General features: G+C 38.9%; 1 protein-coding gene across 3 annotated transcripts in view; it reads right to left on the minus strand.

Annotated features, from left to right (window-relative positions):
* Positions 1–4,327: 4,327 nt before the first annotated feature.
* The window catches only part of LOC101166267 (leucine-rich repeat and immunoglobulin-like domain-containing nogo receptor-interacting protein 2), a 60,432-nt gene continuing 38,721 nt past the window's right edge, over positions 4,328–26,038 (minus strand). For 2 of the 3 annotated variants that reach the window (XM_011490613.2, XM_011490611.2), the window contains one exon: positions 4,328–7,685. In XM_011490613.2, the coding sequence (XP_011488915.1) occupies positions 5,771–7,642 (1,872 nt within the window). In that variant the 5' untranslated portion in view covers positions 7,643–7,685 and the 3' untranslated portion in view covers positions 4,328–5,770. Of the gene's footprint in view, positions 7,686–9,132; positions 9,420–26,038 lie in introns of those variants that run through there. The other variant, XM_004082654.4, reaches the window with a different exon arrangement.

Raw genomic sequence — 26,038 nt, forward strand, 5'->3', positions numbered from 1 at the left:
ACTCTTTTTTTAGGAAAAAAGTGTTTCGATTGCAGTTTTGCCAAATATGTCCATTTTTAAACGCCTCAAAAACCATGCGGAAGCGCGTTTACGTAGAATTTTCATTTAAGTGGTCTCTTGAACATGTGCTGCAGAGGACGGTGTGAATGTTGCTTTTGATAAAACATGATTCTCTTTGTTTGTTTTGCGAGTTTCTGGATCTGGAATCTGGATGTCCCATGTAATCTTGGAGATATGAACTTCTCTGCCTGTCATGGTGCCTCTGTCCGTTACTCTCCCCCTCCCCCGCCTGCTCAGTTTTGGACGCGACCAGCTGGCCTCACTTACTTCATCATCGCCGCCGCCTTCTTAAGGAGCGCATGGATCATCATTCAACGCCAGTTCGTTGTTCCTCCCACGATGCATAGTCTGGCCTGCTCATGTTCCTGTGTGTTGCCAAGCTTCGTTTTACTTGTTGTGCTTCTCGCTCTGTCACAGGAAGAATCTCCTCTGGTGCTCACCTGGTCGCTATCCTTTGTCTCCCGAGTCTCGCTCCTGGATTTCCTCTGCCGTCCTCCTCCAGCCAGCCGCCGCGCCTCCTCCTGGAAGAAACCATTACTCAGCTTCTGTATATTAAACCATCTAAACTTGCCTCGCTCTCCGAGTCTCCTTCTGGTTTCCAGCATTTGGGTCACTCTGAACTTACGTAATATCATGACAGTTATGGTGGAATTGGACCATCCCCCTAAATATCATCATGTGGCCCACACTTCAGGCTGAAAGTTTGATGAAATTCTAAAATTCATCTGAAAGCAATAGAAAAAATATTGTTTTTGTTGTTGCTGGAGAGAAGCTCAGCACAGAAGTATGGAGATGGACCGGTGGGCATCCATATACATCATAGTTCTGACCTCCATCCTTCAAAGTGACAACATTTGCCCTTACAGAGCAAAGTTTATCAGACATCCTTACAATTTGGGAACAGAGAAGACGGAAAAGCCTGCCAGCAGTTCTGAACTCAGGCTCAACCTTTCCATGAATGAACATCTGTTAAGATGGCAATGTGTCTCTTCAAATTGTCTACTCAATTTGAACTACATAAACTGGTTACCTGACTTGATCTGTAGATTTCTGGCGTCCATAGCGAACCCCATTGAATGTGATGCTGTGCAAAAAACAATAGAATGTATTGACAAGAAGAATCATTAAATTAGTCTTTTTTTGTACTTTCTGTTACTAAGTTGAAAATAATGCTACAAAGGGACATCAGCACAAGTCTAACGATCAAATAGAAGGCAGTTCAAATATAAAAATGCAAAAATACAAAACTTTTTGAGAGTATAAGATGGAAGCTTAAGCTGCTTTGAACACAAGTGTAAATAAAGGATGTTCTCACACTCTGCACTTCAGGAGTGCACAATGGGTCCAATAAAAAAATACAATCAACAATAAAGAAGCTGCAGGATGACAAAATTACAAAGGCACACTGCTGTACTGTAGGTGAAGAAATTAGAGTCAGGATTGATTATATAAGTAGTTTTAAAGCTGAATAATCATGATTGTCATTTTACAAGACAGATAATTTCATATTTAATGATTTATGAATAATACAGTCTGAATGTTTATGAAGTAAACATGTTTTCTTTTTTTCATATCCATAAATAATCATTTGTAGTCATTAAGTTTGTACATAAAACTCATTTATCTTAGTTACGGTTTTTCCACTCAGGCTTGCTTTCAGTTTATAAAGTCAACAGGCCTAAATTCACTTTAATGCAACTGAACAAAAAATCCAACAAACTTTTTGCAAAAGGCTGCCAAATCTACCTCTTTCTCTTTTGGTAAACTCAACATACAATGCAATCTGTTGTCTGAAATGAAGAAAAAAGAAAAAAAAGACGTTAAAATGCTTTGTTACCAACAGAATCTATGGAAACAGTCAAAGGCTCTGTTAAGATGGAAAACAGAAAAGGACAGAGAGCCTTAATAATAATGATTGAATCACAATTAATCATAATTTTGATGTTTTAGGCTATATACCTGTCTGTGATGCAAAATGTTTATAATTCATGTGTTATAAAGGTTAAAAATCCACTTTAACGTGTTTCTGAATTTATAACAGCTTCTCTTGTTTGACATGTCACGCCCAATTTAGGTTGGGACAGATTTTTCTGAAGAATGTTCAAAGACTGTCATGTCAAGGAATTTTAGGGTAACAAGCCAAGCAGACCACTGGGATTGTTAAAACAGCATAAACATCAGGGTTTTGTGTCTGGAAGGTTTTTGGGTGAAGTTTTTAGTGCTCCTTAAAAGCCTCTCCACAACAACGAGGTTTTTGACTAAAAGCTTTAGGCCTGCTCATAAAGGTTTGCTTATATCATACAGCAGTGGATGCAGTTTATTTTCCCCATACAGAAAAAAAAACGTTCTTAAGGTTTTGTATTTTGAACAACTTCTTTCAGAAAACTAAAATAAAGCTCAGTTTTACATTAAACTAACAAAAGTACATTCTGGGTTGGAAAAAAAGTGCCATATTTCCCTAAGACAAAATGTATAAAATTGTTATTGTTTATAAAGAGCTAAAATGGCTGAAAGTAGAATTTCAGTGTTGAAGTTTTTCTTAATGAAGGTGTGAAAATGTTGATATCTGTCTGAGAAACGTTTATAAAAGATGTAGTGAGGGGTTCTACAGCCTTAAAACATCCATAAAAATGATTAAGATGATTACGTTGCAGATTTCCCCTATTGTTGGATTTTTAGAATGTAACTCCCACAATAAACTAGGGACCACTGTACATCAAAAAAGAAAAAAAGAACCCAGAGATCTGTTCAGGTTGGAGTGCTGCTCCACAGAAAACAGCAGCTTTTATGTAAACCTATCGAGTTACTGATACGGGAAGCAGTTTTACGCAGATCAAGGCTAAAGTCTATGTCACATGTTCACAAATCTGTCTAATGTTTGCGTTTCTATGCAATCCAGGTGATGTCTCAGTAACCAGAAAGCCATTTTGAAGATAGCCACCATGTCATACCCTGGCAAATTAGGGATGGCATAAAATGGACAGGGAGAAAAAAGTAATAGGGTTGAGGGATTGATTTGTTTTTATTACAACTAGTTCAAACCAAGCCCAAAACAAATGCTGATCTCTATGAACACAAATAGATAACTCTAAAACACAATGACATGCATTCTTCGGATAAAAACACTTTTTCTTATTACAGTCTTTTTGGAGTATAAGTTGTAGTTTTCAAGCATAATTTGGCTGGGGGTTGACTTATACCCCTTGTGCTTTCCAAGGCACTTTAACATTGGGAGTTGGGTCATCTAGACCCACTAGACAGTGCGCTGAACCTTTTCTCTTCAATGATTTGTGATCTTCACTGGTGTCCATGGATTGCATGAAATCCTCTTCACCTTTATCCACCTTTGTCAAGGTAGGGATAACATGTCAAGTCAAAGGTGGGGTCATCTGGACTCCATAAGATAGCACAACGGATATTCAGGTGCCACTTATATGTGATTTTTCAAAATATACAGCAATAACCACTATTGGGCACTGTGGGTGTGTCTGCCAGTATTTGCTACAGACAGCAACGCTGAAGAAGAAGTGCCACTCAGTCCTATGCTGGGCTTGCTGGATTTGTTCCAAAGCGGACGACAAAGAGGACAAAGAATTCAATGGGTTTAGTCATTTAAAGTGATATAAAGAGTTTAGTTGACTTGTTAGCATTTCCCTAATGCTATATGGTTATTGGAATAATTGTTCATGTACTAATTTACTAGATTCCTTCCGTGTTTCATAAAACTACTTAAGCATCAATATGTTATGGCAGTAAAGTGTGGAGATATTCAGGCTATTCATATTGTTTCTTATTATTGTTTCTTATTTCTTATTGGATTCTTATTTTGTTTCCACATTTTGTTAAATAAACTTCTCCCAAAAGTCCAGTACCACTTAAAATCCAAAAACCCTCTTTCAAGATATGAGACTATAAGTAGATTGTGTCAGTTAATTAGAAAAAGCCAAAACTTCTCAAATAACACTATATGTTGCCAACACATCTGAATTATAGCTTGGTTTTGGCCATCAGGGATCTATCCAAACTTAAATTTCTGTCAATCATTTCTTTTTGTAAAACACAGCCCAGGGCTTTCTCTCAAATTGTCTGTTTTCTTATGAGATTTGCCTCATATTATGTGTCAGATGAATCCTGAAATGCTTTCCCTTTATATTTTACAGATCTTATTGTTGATGCATTGGTTAACCAATGGGATATCATGGCACTGATATATATACATGTACATGGAACCGAATTGTTAAAAAATAAGTAAAGCAGGAAACTGGTGTCAGGGGTATGATTAAGATTTATTTCCTTTTGAAAATATACCCATAAATTTGTCATATGAAAACAACTATACAACCTTAAACAATTTATCACAACAGGATCACACAAATTTACCCCCATTTCCCTGCATTATAAAGAATTGCCCTTAATAAGTGTACTGCTTTTTCTAAACATTTAAAAACAATGTCAATTCAAAACAAACCAAAAAATAACAATACAGGAAACCACTACAACTTTCAAAACAACCACCAATTAAATACCTAGAACACCCCCCAGGAAGAATCTGGACACACTGACGTTAAGTGGTGCGATCAAAGGGAAATGAGAGAGGAGGGGGAAACACATAAATCTGAGGAGCTCTACTTGATCGTGCCCAAAGAAGACGTCGGCCAGTAAATCTAAGCCATTGTGTCTAGCCACAATCTTTTTTATATCATATCGAGGGATTTGTCTGGCAGTAAAATCTAGCCGTGATTTATTGTCTTATAAGATGGGTTTAACTTGCTCCGTCTGTGGCTGGAAGCCGTTTTCAGAATAAAAAATTGTGGCCACTGTTGTTTGTCAGAGAAAAATCAACAGAAGAACAAAAAAAAAAAGTGTTGTTTTGCCTAAAACGGAATAAAGTTCCAGGTTTGCATCCCCTTAAATTTATTAAAAATAAAAAAAAAATCCCCCAACCCCCACCCCCTAATGTAGAAGTCATTCCTGGGGGACAACACCCTACATTTAAGGTTATGCAGCATTTCATTAGAATGGAGCAAGTATGATTTTGCATACAAACATAGATAATTCTCAGTTTTCATCAAATGTTGTTACAATACTCCAAAAAAATAAAGTTTGAACAATCTTGGAAAAAAAAAATGCTTAGGACCCCAACCGTTTGTTTTGACTGTCCCATCCCACGAGAAAGGCAATGCGTGCACATGCACAACGAGACACACAAATGCACAGTGGTGCACGCTCACACACTCCCACGGACACACACCTTTCACACTGCAGCTATGACGGGTGTGACACAATTAAGTGCGGACATGTTGCAGTGACGACTGCTGCACTGCCACTCAAGATGCCCCCTGTCACTTCCAGTGGCTCCCTCCTTCACCTTGATGTCATGGTAAGGTTGAAGATATCATTAGTCATCACATCACCACTGAACCTCATGCCAAGTGCAACACCATATCACTCCCATATTGATATGTTGAATATAGTATGATACTCAGTGTACTGTATGAGAACATTATTTCATATCAACACGTCCACGGTTTCATATATCACTTTTATAGTCACATGTCCACTTTATCACTAGATCACCGTCATATTGACACCCACTATAATAAAACATCACTTTCGTTTTTCACAAATCCACTTTGTCGTGAAAGAAAAATACTTGTTTTTTTCAGCCGATACATCTGCACCGTGATGTGTGCATCGGCCTGCTCCCATTTTAAATCATTTTCATGTTGACTCGCCGTGGGCCGCTCGTCTCGGCCACATCTGCAGCTGCCCCATTGGATTTACGGGGTACATACTCGATGTCAAAGTTGTTCCTGTGGCGTCCTTTCCCGCGGCTCCAGGCAAAGAGCAACAGGAAGCAGAAGACAACCACGCCTAAGAAGGACAGGCAACCCATAGCTGTTGATATGATGATAGTCTTTATGTCTATGGGGACTGTCATGTTGTACAGTACTGTTCCATTTCCCCACGTGCTGTTGGAGTCTGCCAGATAGTTTGAGCTCCGGTTGTTATAGTGAAACCTGTCCATCAGGCCCATACTCTTCACATTTAAGGAAGCAGACAGGCTGGCGTTGCCAGCAGGGTTGCTGGCGATACACAAATACTGTCCAGTGTCATGAAGCTCTGCTGCCTTGATCTCCAGAGTGCCGTCTGGCTGGACTTCTACCCTGCCAATGCTTTTTGTCGAGATGTAACGTCTGTGGGGTGTAATCCAAACCACAGAGGGTCGAGGTGCACCCTCTGCAGTGCAGCTCAGACGAGCCGGCTGACCCTCGTCAGCCACCATCAGCTGTGTCATGTTGGACCTAATCCGTGGCTTGGTGCAGGTCATGTACCTGGAGACTAAAGGTTCCTTAAGTTCGCGGAGAATTTTCCCCATTAGATGCTTGGGTGCGCTGCACTCAGGCTGCATATCCAGAATCTGCAGAGAAGGAGGCTTGTGGCTACTGAGCAGCCAAAGCAATCTACAGTCGCACACTAATGGGTTTCCACCCAAACAAAGCCTCTGCAAGGTGTCTGGTGAGGCAAACACTGCCCTCTCTAGAGAGTCTAGGCGGTTTTGTGATACATCCAGTAGTTGCAGAGATTTAAGGCCCACAAAAGCAAAGGGCTCTATTGAAACCAGCTGAGCTCCCTGGAGGCGGAGCTCCATTAGGTATGGAAGCTGGCCCAGTACTCCTTGGTGAATATGCTGGATGCGGCAGTGGGACAGATTAAGGTGTGTGAGGTAGGGCAGATTGGACAGTGCAGCACCGGGGAAGGCAGACAGGTTAGTGTTGGTTATGAACAATGATGTGAGATTGAGGCCATGCAGTGAGCGGGGTGGCAGTGAGTCCAGCCATATCCAGTAATCGATTTCCAGATGGCGAAGGCGAGGTAACCTTTTAAAAGAGAAAGGCTTGAGCAAACTAATGCTTAGGTAGCGCATGCGTAGTTCGACAAGATTATGAAGGTGTGCCAAAGCATCAGTGGGGACAACGGTGAGATTGGAGCGCTCCAGAGTCAAACTCTGAAGTCCAAGTAATCCTGTGAAGGCGCGCTGAGAGATAAAAACCAATTCATTATCACCAACCTCCAGAGATGTCAGCCTGCGGAGATCTTGGAAAGCATGATCCAGAAGAACCACAAGTCGATTGTGGCTGAGGTCAAGATAGGTGAGGTTGGTCAGCCCAGACAGCACGCCAGGAGGAACCATCTGAAGCACGTTACTGCGGAAACTAAGGGAGCGTAGAGCAAGTTGAAAACGAAATGAGCCAGGTTCGACTGCGCTGATGAGGTTGTCGCTTAAATCCAGGTCCTCCAACTGGAGGAATGAAGAGAAGTTGTCTGGCGTGATTATGCGCAGCTTGTTCTTGCTGAGGTCCAGCATTCGTGTCTCGATGGGTATGCCTTCAGGGATGCTGGGCAGGCGTTTGCGGTGGCAACTGACCGACTTGGTCTGGGGAGAACACTCACACCGAGCTGGGCAGCTCAGGGCCGAGTTCACCAGAAGGAGAAGTAGCAAAGCCCCACCCAGGAAGAGGTGGCGGTGGTGCGGGGTCGGATGTCTCATGTCTCTTTTACCCACGTTGCCCTCTGTCATGGCACAACTTCTCTCCTATATGCCGCACCATTACGAACAAGCCCTACAAGACACAAAACATGAACAAGAAATTAGTTCAGCCTTTTAGTTAGGTTGTCTGCACCTCCCCCTTAACCTTGGTACATTCTGAACCTCTTACACTTTGTGTCAACTTAAACTGCCAAGTCTTTTCTTCTATTTTAATGAGCTGTAGCTTTTCCTAGCAAAGTGGATGTAATGGAATTTAAGTCGCAGCAAGGTGACACAAAGCAAGAAATAGAAATATCAGCTGCAGAAAAATGTGGTCGTTCATCACAGCATTGGAACAAAAGGTTGCAGGCTAAGTGGGGATGTTTTACGAGGATGGAGGATGTTTCAGGCTGATGGCGAGAAATGACCCTCGGGATATTGCTGTGAGGCGAAATGCCCGAGTGGATTTGTCGGTGCAGAGAGTGTGTGACAGTTCTGCATCACGGATAAATAAGGGTGCGTGTTTGTGTGTTGCCAAGGGGGTGTGGTAGGGACTGGGAAAAAAAGTGTTACAAGTAAAACCCAAACTAAATAGGAAATGATGCGACAGCTTGAGCTCCCTGCCATAATTGAGCCCACAGAGTTTACGGCATGTTTGCCAACAGACATAACCCCTTCAAGATATATTGAATCAAACATATATCAACAAGTAATTAACATAATGACTCATCTCATTCAGTCACTAATGTATCTCAGCATATTCTAAGTATACATTTTCATCTATTTATATTTTTTCTGATATAACAAAAAAAAAGACCTTTTGCTTCAGCCTTGCATTTTCTCAATATTTTGTTTTGATCGGTCCAATAATTACATTATATTAAGAAATGATTCACTTTATGTGTGAACATAAGGGTATTAATGTCTACAATCTGTACATACTTAGCAGTTGTTTTCTCCATAATTTCTTGTGGATTCTCCTCGTTTACACTGAGGCAGAACTTTAGCTCTCAGCCAGTGAACAGGGGGTTTATTGAGGAGAAGAAGCAATAACTGCAGGGTAATGAGACAGCTGTGGAGTTTAATTGTAAAACCTTATGGTCTCACAGAGCTGAGCATCTCCACCACAGAGAAAGACACAGCCCTTAACACGAAAACACCTTCCAGCAGCTACAGGTTGTTGAATTGACAGATTGGATGTGTAGACGGAGAGCCGCACCATAATTGCCTCATTACCCGAAAAATCTGCATTCTGCTCATGGCTACCTTTGCCGATTAGGAGTGCAAAGCAGAAGACACATGTGGGATCAGTGGAAATGTTAATGCGCTACGGAAAAGAAAAATGCCAGATATTGAGAAAGGCACCTTTACAAAGCTTTGCCACCGCACAGAGCTCAAAAAAGCAAAACCTTGCAGATGACGAGCACGCAGATGCGCACATCTGGCTTTGATAGCAAAAGTGAGTGACATTCAGAAACTAAGCTGAGATGAGGCGGAAGGAGCAGCGTGCGCTCACGCTTTCTCATTCCCACAGCACTTACCCATCTACCCGGCTCATCAGCTGCAGCGCATGCACCTCCACATCGCTCCTTGTCTCCGTCTAGTCTTTCTAACGCTCTTTTATCTTGCAGTCTTTCCGTGCGAACATCTTCCCCCTAACTCCTTCTCCCTCCACGATCCTCTTGCCTGGCCAGGCGAAAGATCCAGTCCGTTCATCAGTCCCTGCAGACTGGGGTTTTTTTTATCGATCGCAGCGCAGACACATCAGATGCCAGCAATGTAGCCTTTAACAAAGAGCAGGCCGTTGCCACAGCAACTACAAACCCTGACTCCCATCCGCTCTGTTTAGTGTGCCAATCAAATCAATGGCAAAAAAAAAAAAAAGGAACAGAGGAAGAAAAATAACTAATTTGTATTTTCAAGTTTTCGTGGTTGCCTTTTATTTTATTCGGCGAATTTCACCCCATTGATAAGGAGCACCTACTTTTAGGTGCCGTCAAGCAGAGATAGCCATGCTATTTGTTGACCTGTCTCGTCACCCATCCGTCCCATTCTCTGGTAACTATTTCTGTCTCTCTACCTTATTATCCATCCACTTTGCCACTTCTGTCTTTGGGTATTTATCAGTCTGCCTTCACCTGTCAGCCCCTCTTCCTCGCTGCCTCTCTGTTCAATAATTACACTCCAGTTGTCTGCTGCTGCAGTGGACAGCAGGACTGGCGATGTGTTAGAGAGTTGTGTCTCAGCCAGGAAGCCACGCCGAGGCAGTTTACATCATCGTAAAACCACTATCACCACCTTGTGTGTCATTCAAGCTCATTTTAGATAAAGCCTTTTGGCAGTTTCTCAGCTTTCTCTGTAATAATAAGAGAACAGGACTTCAGAAAAACAGAGGCTTTCTGATTATGCTGAACAACAATATTTATTTAACAAGCTTTCAAACCAGTTTTTTCCCCACTTTTAAAATCAGAAGACAACACGAAGAAGGGCAAAAAAGAAATCATCTTACCAATTGGAGGACTAAACTTGCTTCTAATTTTACCAACAGCTAATTCTTCCTGACGGCTTACTTTAGATAAACACTTATAATTTACATATTTAGGAATTAGCACCAAATAATCGTAATAAAAAACAAAGAGAAATTAACGTAAATTTACAAGCAGTAATGCAGTTGGAACATAGACTTTGGTTATGTCTGAATTCCTTCCCTACTCACTACATAGTGCACTATATATAGTGTTTTGATGAGCCCAGAGAGTGGGCCTGCACTATATATAGTGCACTATATATAGTGTTTTGATGAGCCCACAGAGTGGGCCTGCACTATATATAGTGCACTATATATAGTGTTTTGATGAGCCCACAGAGTGGGCCTGCACTATATGTAGTGCACTATGTAGTGTGTTCGCCATTTATTCGTGCTGTCCGAATCTACAATTTCAAAATTGAGTGCTCTAGAAATTTCCCTGAAGTATCAGAGAAAAACCAGTGTGTGTCGATTCTCACTACATTGGCGAATACAGACCACAATGCATTGTGTTTGAACAATTTTTGCAAAGAAAATGTATTTTTTTTTTACTAAACATCAACCTTTTCACCTTCATAAGACACTGGATTCATAAATGTTTGTTGAAAAACGGTCATATCAGTGAGATTTTCAGTTAGTGAAATTGATGACATCATGCTTGCATTTAAAAAAAAAAAAAAAAAAGAAGTAGTGGGCATCCAAATTGCTTTTAAAATCCAGGGCACTTCATAGTTTTTTTAGTAGCACTATATAGTTTTTTTAGTAGTTAAGGAGTAGGGTGGGAATTCTGATACAGCCTATATGTTCTCAAACAAACATCTTAGCGAGTTTAGCTAACAGGCTAACAGATTTGCATATTTAAAACCAATCTGGAGAAACTAAACGTTACAAATCCCTTAAATGACCACCTAAAGTCTGGCTTTAGAACTCCTATATTAAAAGTTTACACAAAAAATAGGTATATATATATATGTATATGTACATAAATATAGATATATATATTTATTGCTCCAGTCAAAATGGCCGTGTCACTTGAAGGAAGCTTCAGCAGGTTTCTTTTTTTTTATATGTCGCTCTAACAAAAAACGTTTTCTGAAAAATGGACAGCAAGTTCAACTTAATGGATTTTTAGTGCTAGGCCTTTAAGAAACTTGACCTTATATTTATAAATTAGTGATGTGAATTTAGAAATGCTAGTCACATGGGCAACATGATTAGTCTGCTAGCTTATATCCTAGAGAAAAATATTTTGGAGCTCTTTCTTTCGGAGAAAGGTGTGCAACCTTTAATTTTGTACAAAATGTATTTAAAAAACTCAAGAAAATGTTTCAATCAAAGTTCTTTGAAACCGACTGACTCCGATGAAAACTGAGTTTTGAATATGTTCTTGTAGCATCTTTGTCATGATGGACATATTAAAAAAATTAAGATTAAAATTGCATTTCTGCATATTTCTCTACTCAAACCTTTAAAACAGAGTGGTTAAACGTTGAAAAAAAAATCCTCAATGATAGAAATAGCTGAGATTAAACTTTTATTGGGCTATCATCTTGAAATCATTAAGAGACCTTTTCTAATTTCAGTTTGACTCTGCACTAAAAGTGGCCACTTTAGAGCTGTGGTGCCCACAGCCGTACCCCGGTTTGACTCCTGTGGAGCATTTTCATGTCTGTAGAGACGGCTCTTCACTCTATCTGAGAGCTTAAATGTCCTTCAGAAACACTTACACGGAAAATATTCAAAAGCTCATAGAATCCAAGTATAGGTTTCTCAAAAAACTCATCAGCTTGAGAGTTTTAAATTTGGTTCGGAATTAGCTTAAACCACTGCAAAAACAGTAAAAAGTATCTGGAGGGTAGAGTGAGAGTCCATGAGAAAAAAAAATACAACACAAAACACAGATAAGCAAGGGATGAGGAGGATGTGGATGGTAAAATGACGAAAGCAGCACTGAGAAGATTAGATAAAGCCCCCTCTTTCCATAATCTGACAGTGATTTCTAAAATGTTTTTAACAGAGTCAAGCTTAAAAAACTGATTAAAGCTCTTCTCGGTAATGCTTCAGCAATTATCTGTGATTTAAATCTGCGAAGATTACCATTAAAACTTTTCATTTTCACACTACAAACCAAATTTATGGTCATTGTTAGACACAAAGTGAATACTGGAGGCTGAGAAAAGCTTGATTGGACCGTGTCACTAGATTTTTAAAGCCGCTGTAAAATTGAGTTACATTATCGACGACCAAGAAAGCAACTTCAAATTGGTAATAAACGTCATTGACAGAAAGCATGCAGGACACCTAGTTTTTTGCTCTAATGTGGAAAGTAAATCAAGCATTTTTTTTTGCTCCATAACAAGTTTATGTAGTAATGGACGGATAGGTGTGCAACAATTAAATTCATATGATTGTGGTGCAGAGCAATTTCTCCATAAATCTATTTGCTTCCTGTCAGACTTCAATATGAGCTCTGGATTCATTTATAGAACAGTAATTGTTTTGCATCTCACTACTCCGAGAATGGCTTTATTGCATACTTTACATGTGTTTTTTCTGTTATACAGGGGAGATATAAAGGTTGTATAGGCTTGCATTTGTCACTTAAAATCACTGGAAGCATCAGGCAGAGCACATTTTTTTATTTGTCTCCTTGTTTCCTCTGTTGCTCTGCTTTTGTTTTTTACATATTTTAATAATGCTGTTATTTCATATCCCAGAGTTCTTGTGCTCAGATTATTCTGAAATGGTAAACACAAAACACATTGCATGAAAATCTGTCTAAAAGCAGTGCAAGAATATACAAACGTGCACGTTAATAAAGCAACCATTTTTTCATTTAGTTCTAAACTCTGTTAGTACAACAAATATGAAACACTATTTGAATTGTTATATACTGTTTAAAGACCAACTCAAATCAAAATTGCTTTTTTTTAATTTTATTTACATGTTCTTGTGACATTTTTCTGATAATGGAGGACATACATAGAGAAAATTCAGCTTAAAATTGCAATTTTGAGTATTTCTTTGTTTAAATGGCTGTCAATCAGGGGCAGATGAAAGCGATTGTATTTGTGACATAGAAAATATGCTGGGCTGCTCTCAGAAATGTGAAAGGGAAGGGCAGGCAGGGTTGCTCTGCGCCAACAGTCCTGCCCCCATTTCAGAGGCGAATTTTTAAGGAACTACTGCTGCTCTGCAGAAACTAGGACCTAAAAACGAAATGATTTTTTTTTTTTTGGTTTTAGCAAAAAATAGCATAATCATAATTAAAACATCACTAAGAACACTTTTAAAATCGATCAAAAGATGATCGAGAGGGACTTTAGGAAACCAATATGTACAAATATGTGTAATAAGGTAGTGAAAAAAGATTTCTAACTCCTGAGACGTCTGGGATGTGAAATGTGCAAAACAAAGAGGACCACTTCTAAAAAGGTCTCCTTTTATGATAGCCAGAGCTCTGTAATGATAATTTGCTCACCACAAATACTGACAAATCAAATGCATGTTCTATGCTGGGAATAGTATCTTTTTGCACTCTCCATTCTGCAGAGAATAAAATGTCAGCAGAGTTTGCTGTTGGGATTTGGAAGTGGGGATGAGTTCTTCTGGGCTAATTACAGCTTTTGCATTCAAACTCCACCAATTAAGCAGCTTCTCTCTGCTTCACCGGTCACGTTTCCTCTGAAGCGGTGGCCCGTTGAGCCGTCACCAGCCTATCCGGTCCTCTGCCATCTTTTAGCATGGTGTCTGTCTGAATTCTATGCCGTGCACACGTGATGTGGCTTCACCCTACAAAAAAAAAAGTTTTTTTGTGTGTGTGTGTGGGGAGGTGGTGTGTGTGTGTGTGTGTGTGTGTGTGTGTGTGTGGGGGGGTGGGGGTGGGGGGGGGGGGTAATGGGAGTGTGGCGCAGCCTCACTGATGTTGGTGTGTGACAGTCTCAGTGCCATGGTGCAGTTTGAACACCTTGAGCCGCTTTGCCATTCTCATCATTTTTTTGTCGCTCGTTAACGTTACTACGAACGCAATCACTCTGTTTGACCACATGGTGGCAGTATCAACACCCCATGTTGGACTCCCTCCAGGTAAAGTGATGTAGAAGTTTGTCTGTATATAACTGCAGCAGAACAACATTTTTGGTACATTTAAAAGGAGAATAGCAAAAACTTGAAGTTAGAACCTAAAATGTTCTGTTAATAAAATGTTTCAGACAAGATTCTATGGAATCATCTATATCTATCTATATACCCAGGCTGTGTCCCACCAAAGTGGGGGTAGCCTAGACAGGGCACACATTCTTAACTCCCTCCTTCTCTTCCCCAAACCCTCCTCCTTCAGTGTGCGTGTGTGTGTGACTGGTCTAAGGCCTGGTCTGAGCCACACCACACTGCACCAGGGTCAGCTGCACAGCCCGGTGTGGGTACCTCCACAGCAGGGCCTCAGCCAGGGCTGACCTCAGACCTCTACCACACCCATCCATTCATTCATACACAAACTCTCTCCACCCATCTCTGTCCTGAGCAGCCTCTCTCCCCTGCACCACAGTCATCCCTCTTGCATTTAGCACTCTTTTTACCCCCTCTGTCCATCCCATTCACGGTCTTCCTCTCATTCTCACTCCACTCACATCAGATTCGTATACCTTTTTCACCAATCGCTCCCTTTCCATTCTTTCAACGTGGAATCATAAAGCATTAAATATCAGAAGGACAAATTAAAATTATTTGTAATTTAGTAATTCAAAGGAAAGACTTTTAAACAGAATAAGCAAATTTTCTGACCTCCATAAATCTAGAATTTAGACATTTTGCTGGAAAACTAGCACCACCAGTACGATGAGCACCTTTCTAAGAGAAAAGAGCCTCAGCTCTTGAAACAGTGTACCTAAACATTTTAAGGAGATTCAAAAGTGTGTTTAGTACGGTGGCCCTGAAGTGCAAATCACAACAACAAATCACTCAACACAAAAACATTTTAGAAATCAAAACAAAGTTTTATTTGCAGTGTGAATCATTAATGTCCACAACCTAATAAAGGTTTTATGAATCATCAATCAGTGATGTCTAGGTTTCAGTAAAAAAGAAAAAAGAAATGGGAAGACAAAAATAATTTCCAGATATCAAAATAATATGTAGAAAAACAAAACAAAAGAAGAAATTGGTTATTGAGTTTCATTTTTAAATCTTTTATTTTGATTTGTGGAAATTACTTTTGTTTTCCAAAACGTTTCGTTTTTTTGGAATTGTGTTTCAGTTGCTGCAATTTTGCCACAATAAAGTGCCTTTAAAGTGCTTTTTAAATGTTAATTAATTTTCATTTTTAATATGTTTTTGTGTTGAGCGATTGTTGATGTGATCAGCAGTTCAGGACCACCTTAATTTAGCATATAGAAAGGACTTTTAGGATTTTAAAAATGCAAGTAAATGTTAAATATAAAGTAGGCTGCACATAGAGAATCTTGAGCGATAAGCATGATTCATAGTTGATCCACCTTTTTCAATATTAGACACACGAGCTCTGCAGGGAGGCCAGTGAAGCCGGTGCTTCCAACGTCTATCAAGCACTGCTGCTGTAAGTCGTGCAGAATGAGGCTTGGAATTGTGCTCCTGAGATGAGCACAGACCTCCCAGGCAAAAACAGGTCTTGCTAGTAGCAAGACCCACTTTGAATTACAATTGTGCATCAGTGATACCTTCATAGACATGTAAGCCACTAATGTAATAATTACTCATACCCCTAACAAGACAAATAAGAAGTTAATAAAAGTATAGAACTATCTTTTATTTAATGAAAAAAAAACCAATGAATATTGTCTTTCAGTCATTTCACACTGCAGTGTTGTTCACTTGTTAGAATTCATCTAAAAGAAAAGGACCAAAGACATTTAATGAATGTAAGTCTCTGCAGCAGAACCAAATTTGAAACCTTCCCTGCTAGTCCTTTCAGGGAACAGACGCCACAAGCTGATGAACCATCTGGGAAGTTATTGTTGCAAAGTGCCTGGCCACAGACAGACGCTTTAAAACAATGATGGGGAAAATGATTGGGTCGATGGGCTGGTGCGTGCCATCAATCACAGATAAACTGCAACCAATAAGACAAGTTAGCCAGATTCATTCATCAGAAATCAGCCGAAAACAAAAAACATATTTCACATGTAGTTGCACAAAAACATACTGTAGCTTGCCATCTCCCCCCAGAAAAAAAGAGAACTCATCAAATACTCTTATTTTGAAGAGCCCATCGTGCATGTTTTTGAAAAGTGAGTCGACCCCTTACTTCTTGAAAGCCTTTTGTTAATTTAAATCTGTGAGAAGCAACAAACTGCCTGATTATACAGTAAGCTTTTCTGCACTTTAAGGAATGAGGCAACTGCAAGAAAAACAGCAGACTACATAAATAAAGCAGATTTTGATGATATTTATCATTGAGAGGCTAAACAAAAAATACATTTTCTAGGTGTTATTACTGGTAATTTTGACATAAATCCTAAGCAGCTCAGGTGAAACAACTGGTAGCTCTGAGTCACCATATGGACTAATAATTTTGGAGCTCCAAGAACAGAGTGGGTAGTTTTAACCCTTCTAGTGGCAATGAAAGCCGCTCACACATTGAAATTTAATCAAAGATTTACGCCCAAAAAATGTTTACATTTTTATCTCTTTGTAATATACATATCCCATTTGCTGTTGTGGAAATAACAGAGTGACAGTCCAACACAATTTTGTATTTGTCCTTAGGCCTTAGTTACAGGCACCCCTACGGGAAGAGGCTTTATGCGAAATGTTGAAGCGGTGCAAACCTTACTCCAGGCTTTTTTCTTTTACAGCTCTATTCCGATATATGAAAGACTTGATGTCATAGAATTCCAGCGGGAAACTTTCAACATTTGTTTAATGGTCGTGCATTTTGTCGATAGAGCCTGAAAACGGTTGTTAAAGCTAGCTACGTGTGAATGCAAGAAAACTAATGTTTCCATTGGCTTTTCATTGGAAGTTGCAGCTTGAATGCCAGGGGCATGCAAAGAGTACGCAAGGAGTATCATGTAAAACGCACTAACAGGCCTCTTGTGCATTGCGAAGGAGGGTGTGTGAAAAAAATGTAAAATCCATACGACATGCCCACGTCTCAGGTAGAAGTGTTCGCTACGACCTGGAGTTTGCAGCATGCCCGTTGAAATAAATGCCGGGGGTCTACGGCCATAAAATGTAGTACGGGCATCTTATGTGTCCTGTACACATTTGTCCATGCTTTTGCCCCCAGACAGCCTATATCCAGCTGTAAGTGCAGTTGTGACTAAGACTTTAGTGGTTTATCTTTATTTTGCTTTCACAAGGGTAACATTAGTAGCAGAATGGTTCAGATAACCCCAAGATATTGGATAAGCAAAAAACTCCTGGGTTTGATTTTGCTTATAAGAGCAAAAAAAGAGCACACAAATGTGTGTAAATAGTTGGACATATTTCCTCTGTTAAATGAACGCTAACTTTAAACTAAATACATAGATGCATTTTTGAAACGCCAGCTTGTGTGAATCACATGACAAATGATAGTTGTTTTCTGGCTGTATAGAAAAAGGATTTGACCACAATGAAGAGCAGAGACTTTAAAGGCTGCCTTGTAATGTTTGTGAGACTACAAAATGGATTCTTTTCATCATTTAATCTGTTATTTTTTTAATGTTTTACACTAATTTTTAATGTTGTTCAGTCTTTAGATATTTAATGGTTATACATATTCATAGAGTTGTAATAACTTCTTTTAACCCTTGTGCTATCTTAGATGACCCCACCCTTCCATTGACGTGTTCTCCCTACCATGACAAAGGTGGATAAAGGTGGAAAGATTTCATGTAATCCATGGACACCAGTGAAGATCACAAGAAAAAGAAAAAAAGGTTCACCGCACTGTCTAGTGGGTCTAGATGACCCAACTCCAGATAGTAAAGTGCCTAGGATAGCACAAGGGTTAAACTAAGTTTTCCAAAAATGTTGCCTTCCCCAACCAGCAGGATGCGCTACAGAGCGCTCTGTACCATTCCTTACAGCCAATCAACTCATGTGACTGATCTCCAAATTGATTTTGCGTCAGTCAAACCACAACCATTCCAAACATCAGGCCAGCCCACCCCTGAATGTTAACACAGACATGGTTTGTTAACATTCAGGGGTGGGCTGACCTGATGTTTCATGAGCAGCCGTGGTCGACTGAGCTCTCTACAGCTGACAGTTGCAATCCTTATTTGACTTAAACGGCTTAAACGTAATGTTGACTGACCAAATGGATTTTCTCACCAACATGTCATCGTAGGAGTCTGGAAAGCATCGAGCTGCTAAAAAGTCAGCTAAACTGTAAACGATGCAAATGCTGCAAAGCATGTCTGCAAAAGTCAGCCAGATTAGTCCAAACACCTCCAGTCTGGTTGATAAACTCAATTCACTGTGTTTCAAAGCTACTGAGCGATCCAAACTTTTCTATTTTTTTTCTTTTTACGGCTAAATGATGTGCAGTAGCACCATGCAAAGAAAACACTGGCCAAGAGCACAAAAAAGGGAGATCTGGTCGCAAAAGGAAAGAGCAGACTGAGGCGTGAGTGGTATTATTCATGAGTGACAGCGGAAGCTTCCTTCAAACCAGACTCATTTTTCCACAAAGAAACAAAGCAACTGCATGACTACACAACCAGTAGTCTTTACAGTTTTTCTGCTGGACTAAGCATCTCTCCCAGTGGAAAAGAAGATCACATTGTTGGACTCAATCCGTTTCAAAGCATCGGTATTGTTTAGGTAGTTATGTAATGAATTGTTTCAGGGTCTGTGTGTTTAGAGCTCTCCTCTAGAATTCTTAGCAGACATGGATGGTGGTTGTTCTTGAGAAATGAGTTAAAACGGCTTTAGGAGAACAGAGAGGCTCTGTCACCTGTGTTTGCTGTGTCTAAATGAGAACGCGACATTAAATTACAACATTAAACAAAAGGAAAAGTCTACAAAAATGTGACTCAGATGATAAACTTGCATAAAACCTTTTAGTAATGTGTTTTGGAAAAAAAAAAGTGTTTTATACACTCTAGAACTGTCAGAGTTCAATCAGAGGTAGTGAAAATGTGTACAATGTGCAAAATAAACAAATACATGAACGACTTGGCAAGTTTTTTATGACTTAATTTATTTGTGATGATACTACATTTTCCTCCACCTACAGTATTTATTTAAAAAATTGGAAATATGAATATATATTTTATGTGACAACGAAACACTTTTTTTTGTTATTTTAAAACTTTTCATTTAGTTGTTTCAGCAGGCTTGAGTACATACCATCTACAGATTTTACACTGGCAAAGGAGGTTTTGTTTAGTATGGTATGGTATGGTTTGGTATAGTATTGTCACACATCTAAACACACATCTCAACCGTCACGAAAAACACCAAAAAGGATTAGTGAGATCTTCTTTAAAAGACATGCAGCTCATAGTAAGGAACATCCCAGAAACCAACAAACTCGTGGCCCCCAAAATAACAAATTTCATGCCTTACCAACTGTTTTGGTTTGGCTTTAAGAAGACCTGAGGAGAATCTTCAATCTGTCCATGTCTGTCCTCCCTCAAACATTGGATTTGTTACTGACATGGAATAATTCATTTTTAAGAAGCAATATTCAAACTAGTAAAAAAAAAAGGTGTTTTAACCCAGTAAAGCCCACTCAATTTGTTTGGAATAAATATGTTTTTTAAACCATTATATTAAATTCATACAAAAAAGTTGTAATATGTTTTTATTTTAATGGGATAAAGATAATATTGGGTGTTGCATGTTGGGTGGAAGCAGACATTTGAAAATGAGCACTACTGCCCCTAGTGGAATGATGATGCATTACAAAGCAGAAAGGATGGAAGTTATATTCAGTGGGAAAATTTTGGATCATACTAATGCGATATGGGTCTCAGAAACGCATGCATAGAATATAAAACAAATGGTTGTATAGGGTCAAACAGGTAAAAGAAAAAAAATTCCAAATCAAATTTCCCAACAAAATAAATTGTGCCCATTTCAGTCGAATCTGGTCTCCCTAAATTCTTTTTTTCACCTGAACTCAGTGCAGTAATTTGAGCAAATATTTGTCTTTGACTTTTTTAATATAAAAATAAAAATGTTTCCATATTTTAATGGTCTTTTAATCTTTGACATGTCATAGATCTCCCTGATGAAGGGACAACAGTCAAATCATACAGGAATGCTCAGATTTTCTGCTGTTTGTGCCTAAAGTCTATGGTGCCTGATCTTTTACTCTATCTCTCCTGCCAGTTGTTGCTTATAGATCAGTGTTACTTGAAGGACAAGCACTATATTCAGTTTCTGTCTAATTTTAGTATCTGGAGGTGGAACTCATCCATTTTTCATGAAGCATGTAAACCATCACTGATAGGCCTTTCTCCAAAGGCAATTTTAATATTTTTGTTTCAGGGCAGTTTATCCCAAACCCTTAAGGTAATGTGTAATTTGATTTGCTGCAGGTCCTAAATTATATGAATGAAAATGACTTTATTAGTCCCAAGTTTTAGCAGGTTGCATTATATCCATGCAGGGCTTAGAGCAGCTATGGCAAGGGTCAGGATTATCTTCTGCTAAGCTTGTATGAAAGCTCAACAACCATATTAAAATCAATCCAGACAGCAGCGCATAGTGCAGAGGTTCTACTCAACTGGAGAAAATCTTCAACATGTGACTCGAGAAAGAAAGGAACTACTTCAACAAACCTCCAAACTTCTAGGCAAGTAATCAAACATGGCCTAATCTGTAGTGAAAATGAAAGATGAAGCACTTAAGTGGTGTAGTATAAAGATCAGAGACACATGCTGGAGAATATATCATAACACTCTCTTAAAAGCCACAAAATGTCAGCATAGATTAAATAACTGCATCTCCTCTAATGCTTTTTTGTTTCAGGTGAAGAGGTGGGATTCTGCAACTGTGCTTGTTTGGGAATTCTCCAACTTGAATTATATTATATCCAGAAAACTTAGATGGAAACTAATGCAAAAAAATATATATTAGTTGAAAAATAAGGGGGGGTGGGGGGTTACTGGTAACATGGTTGTTAAAGTGCCTATATTATGCTTTTCTCAAGACTTTCAGAGTAAACTATATTTATACAGATATAATATTTACCTTTGGCACACTAAAGAACAATGTCTTTTATGAAATATGAATTATTTTTGCAGCCAATTTTCCAACCCAGAAGTAAGACAGCTCGATCTATGAGGCACTGGTTTTCGCTCCTTGTGGGCCATGACGTCAACCTAGAGCTGGCCTATGCCGGCAGTATGTTTGTACATATAAAAGGAGAGAGTTTTGCTGATCATCGCTAGCTCCAGGGAGAAAGTGGGAGTTTGTGTTAGCCTGTGTGGCGCGTGCTGCTGGCAGCAGACTCTTCCTGGAAGGGGCTGACCCCTCACGTTCATACGTATGAAGGTGAGAATCTACTCTTTTTGTGGATTGGGAGGGGCTGGTGCTCAGAGAGAAGGTTTGAAGAAGAATACTAAGAGATGCGTGAATGGATCACAATGTTTTTGTGAGGAAAGAACTATGTGATATGCTTAAAAGCTCAAAAAGTTGCTTTTGTAAATATAGACCCTTTAAAATTTCAAAATCAAAAATATATATTTTTGAATGCCAAATTTACATTCAATAATAAAAGCAAAACAATCTAAGAGAGGAAACATATACTTAATTAGTAGGGGTGGCGTTCTGCACAACTTGAACAACAATACTTTTTAGATGTTTTTTAAAGCAACCAAACTCCTTGGACAAAGTGTAAAAGAAATAAATGTATATTTAAAAATTTCAAAAATAACTTTTGTAACCTATTTTGATCTCTACAGTGGATTAACAATCCCTATTTATAATATGACAATATTTTAAAATGGAATTTTTAACATTTGTTGAATTCTTATAATTTTTCTTTGTTTGGAGAATCAAGCACAGTTCATAAACTGGCTGTAAATATTGGCTGTATATATTTTTTAGCTTAACAGGAAAAAGCTGATTATCATCTGATCCTTCACATACTTTTTAAGATATAGTTCTTTAAAAAAGGGCTTGCGCCATCAAGTGGAGTATTACTTGCATTTACATTGCCTGTGACAGGGCCAGTGGGACCACTCCGGTTAAGTGGAATGGTTTTTATTTAAAACCACAAAGTTTTTAGGCACTTTAGCATTTGACAAGACCAGGGCTGTGGGTGCAAACATGTCTTTAAAGCCTTCATTGCAGGGTAATTTTTAAGCAGCACACATAGTTTAAGCAGATGTCCTCAACATGTCTTAGTAACAAAAAATTCTGATTGATTTATTAAATTTGTTACTTGTAATCTTCAAACTGTCATGGACGGGGAAATATCAGCATTTTTTAAAAATACATTAGCTAAATGGACATTTTTTTTACAATATACAACTAAGTGGTCATATCATATCCACCGACATTCAAACCTTTTACTGCAGTGATTTTTTTTTATTTTATGGGGTAAAAAAAATAGAAATAGCTAAATACAGATTGTATGCAATGGAGATGAAAGTCGAATAATTTAGTCCCCCTGTTAAATTCTTGGAAACCCACAGATGGACATTTGCAGGCTTCAGTTTCAACAAACAGAATATAAATTGCTTATTTGTTAGGAGCACATGTGCCATTTGGGTTTGGATGGAGCCAAGCTTGCTGTTTATGTTGAGCTATACCCCTAATAGATTTTACATAAGTGGTTCCCTTAAGTTTCCCCAAATGTCAATGCATTATTTTGACTTTTCACTGTGGTGCTGCTTGTATGCTATACACTTGCATATATTTTTTAGACAGTTTTTTAATGTCAGATCTCCTGAGCCTGTTCATTTCCCACATCCAGTCTTCTCATTAAGTCAGAAAAGATGAGTCATCTGTGTGAAAGGAAGGCTCACTGTTTACAATGCCTTAGTTACATCACAGTGCTAAAAATTAAGTGATTAATTAGTGCATGTTGAAAACGCCTTCCCAACGGATTTGAGGGTTCAAGAACAATGTCTCAGAGTGTCTGCAAAAACACTTTTCTATTTAAGAAATGAAAGCAACTGAAATGATCTGTTACTTGCTATTGCATTAGTTAACTAAACCAGATAAAGACAAACCATTGGCCTTTAGCATGAATGACAGGCTTAATTTAAAGTTTATCATCTAATATCTGCCTTGGAAAATTCTCTCCTTTTGACAGCTTTTATTCAAAATGCTCTTACAACAAAAGGTGCTTATGGGGGGGATATTGAAAACAACAACAACAACAAAAAACTAACTGGCACCTTATAGTGCAGAAAATACATTATTGTGTTCATGATCCCTGGATCTTTGTGTTCACACATTGTATATTAAACCCGAAACCTATTTTGCTTCCTTAGCAAAACATTTTTTTGAAATTGGGGTTCATACGTGGTGCTTTGCTCATAATATTCTTAAAGGTTTTGAATTTTGTCATTTTAAGCACATAACATAATATAAACTTTAAATCAGAAGAATGGACTTATTGCTGAGCCTTTCTGATCATTTTCCTGGATAGACTTTTAGTTAGCGTCATCTCATTCATCAGACCCTCAGTGAAGGATTAGGCAGTCCTCACTGGCACTGAATAATGTGGGAGGATTAGTACTTTTTCCTGTCACCAAATCAGTCTGACGGATTAGCAGTCCCCACTGTCACTCTGGAAATTTCCCTTTAGCTCCAAAGGAATTCAAGTCAGTGTGACGGCCAAGGTGACTTTGGACTGAAAACAGGAAGAATCTCTTTTTGTGTGTGTCAAAACCTTCTGGCAGAGTCTGGCACCAAGCTGTGCATGAACAGTGTTGGAACAATGTGACAGACCCATTAGGGGCAGCAGCCAGGTGAGCATAAGCACTGTGATTTCAGTGATGGGTGTTTAAGAAAAGTTCAGTTTTTGCAACATACTTTCTTTAATTGGCCGATAACAGACAAAACAATGTTTCAATATTTTAACCCTTTAACACCAGAGATGTCACCGGTGACCCCTGAATAACACAAACTCTTTGAAATATCGTAAGTCTATGACCTTTTACTTGGATCAGCTGATTCTGATACGAGAAAAGAGACTTTTCATATCAGCTTTGCATCAATATCAGCACATTATTAATGCAAAGTGTAACCGCTTTGCTTTGCGACAGAATCTGTTAATTTACATTTATTACGTAAACACTTTGCTATTGTAAAGTGTTGAATATCAGTGCAAAGCTGCTATTCTCTGCTTCAGAATCCACTGGAATTTCGTCAACTGCGTCAAAGGATGAAGAGTCATTGTTGGCGAAAAAATGTACAGCTTCTGTGTTAAAGGGTTAAGACATTTTTGCGATTAGTGTCTAAAATCTTCAGGTCAGGGTGCAATTTGATCTATTGTTAAAGGGTTTCCAGTGGTATTTTAATTATTATCATGCCGTTTTTAGTCAAAATAAAAAAAACCTGCTTCTCCAGAGCAGCAGCAGTTTATTAGAAATTCTCCTTTGATTTGTGGGCAGGACTGTTGGCCTGGAGCAACCCCACCCCTCTTCCCTTCCCTGTCAAGCTGCATTCTGGCCACATGTGGGGCATTCAAGAATGCGCCATATGCAGTTTCACGAACACTCATTCAGCTGGTGGTGTTCACACTGGGAGGGAGGGGCTTCTTCTTCTTTTTTGTTTTTTTTACTGTTTACTGGTGCTTGTCCACCACCTACAGTGGGACGAGGCTTGATGTGAAAAGTCAAAGTGATGCAAATCTTTCTCCAGCCTGTTTGTCTTCACCAGTCTGTTCCTATAAATGTCCATCGGTGTCATAATTAAAATGATTGTTCTGTTTGAAATTGTTCTGTTTGCCAATTAATTTTGTACAAAATCCATTGTTGTCACAACAGACCTTTGTCCTTTTCTACATCAGTGTCAACATCAAGTATATCATATCCCATCAAACAAATGGGGACAGGACTGGGAGAATATTTTGGAAGAATTGCAGTATAAGGAAGACAGGGTTCACTGTGAGGTTTCAACACTATCCTCCTTCCATCTATAATTCTGCTTTTGTCTGTGTTCTCACACAGTCTACATGATCACCTGCTGGGTGAAGTGGGGAAACTGCCCTGAGGCGCTAAATTCTTTGGGGCCCCAAACATTCCTAACTCCGTCATGTAGAGCTGTATACATGCGTCTAAAATAGCAGCAACTTTTCCTTTGATTATGCACCACTGAGGCTCCTATGGAAAATGTGCAGAATTTGGTTGTTTTCCTCTTACTTGTATGTGGATAAAAACTTAACTTGAGAATACATTATTGAGACTGGTCTTATGGAGTTAGGTATAACGTTACATGAGAGTCAATACATTAAAGTAAACTTTTTATGAGGTGATGCAATAATATACAGTACCTGTTTGTTTGAAGGATACACAAGACATTTTGAAGATATTGGACAATGCTTTTTATTGTATTAGTTCACCAACTGTGAAGGCTTAGAGCCAAAAATAATGTATTTTTTCTTGGAAGATGACCTAAAAAATGCTTTGCAGGGAAAACATGTTGACAAATCTTCTTAATTGCTGGTAGTATTTTTAAAAGACAAACATTTCTCATGAGATTAGATTTTTTGAAACGCAGCTGCAGTTAATCTTTTTAAGTATGAAGAACCGAAGTCTGGAAAATTTCCCTGATGCTCGTTCTTTTTCAGAGTGGCCATTCCCTTTGTAAGCTGCTGTCCACCGTTTATGTGTTTCTAACCTCCATAATGACAGACGCGTGGAGTTCAGCTTCTTAAGCCAAAGCTCCTCTCCTGTGATTTATTTGCAGAGGAACTGGAACAATTAATGTCGGAGTATGATGTTTGTAATTGGGCTTACTGAAAACCCAACTGAACCTGATTTGTGCAC

The sequence above is a fragment of the Oryzias latipes genome, chromosome 22 (assembly GCF_002234675.1).
Source record: "Oryzias latipes chromosome 22, ASM223467v1".
NCBI lineage: Eukaryota > Metazoa > Chordata > Actinopteri > Beloniformes > Adrianichthyidae > Oryzias > Oryzias latipes.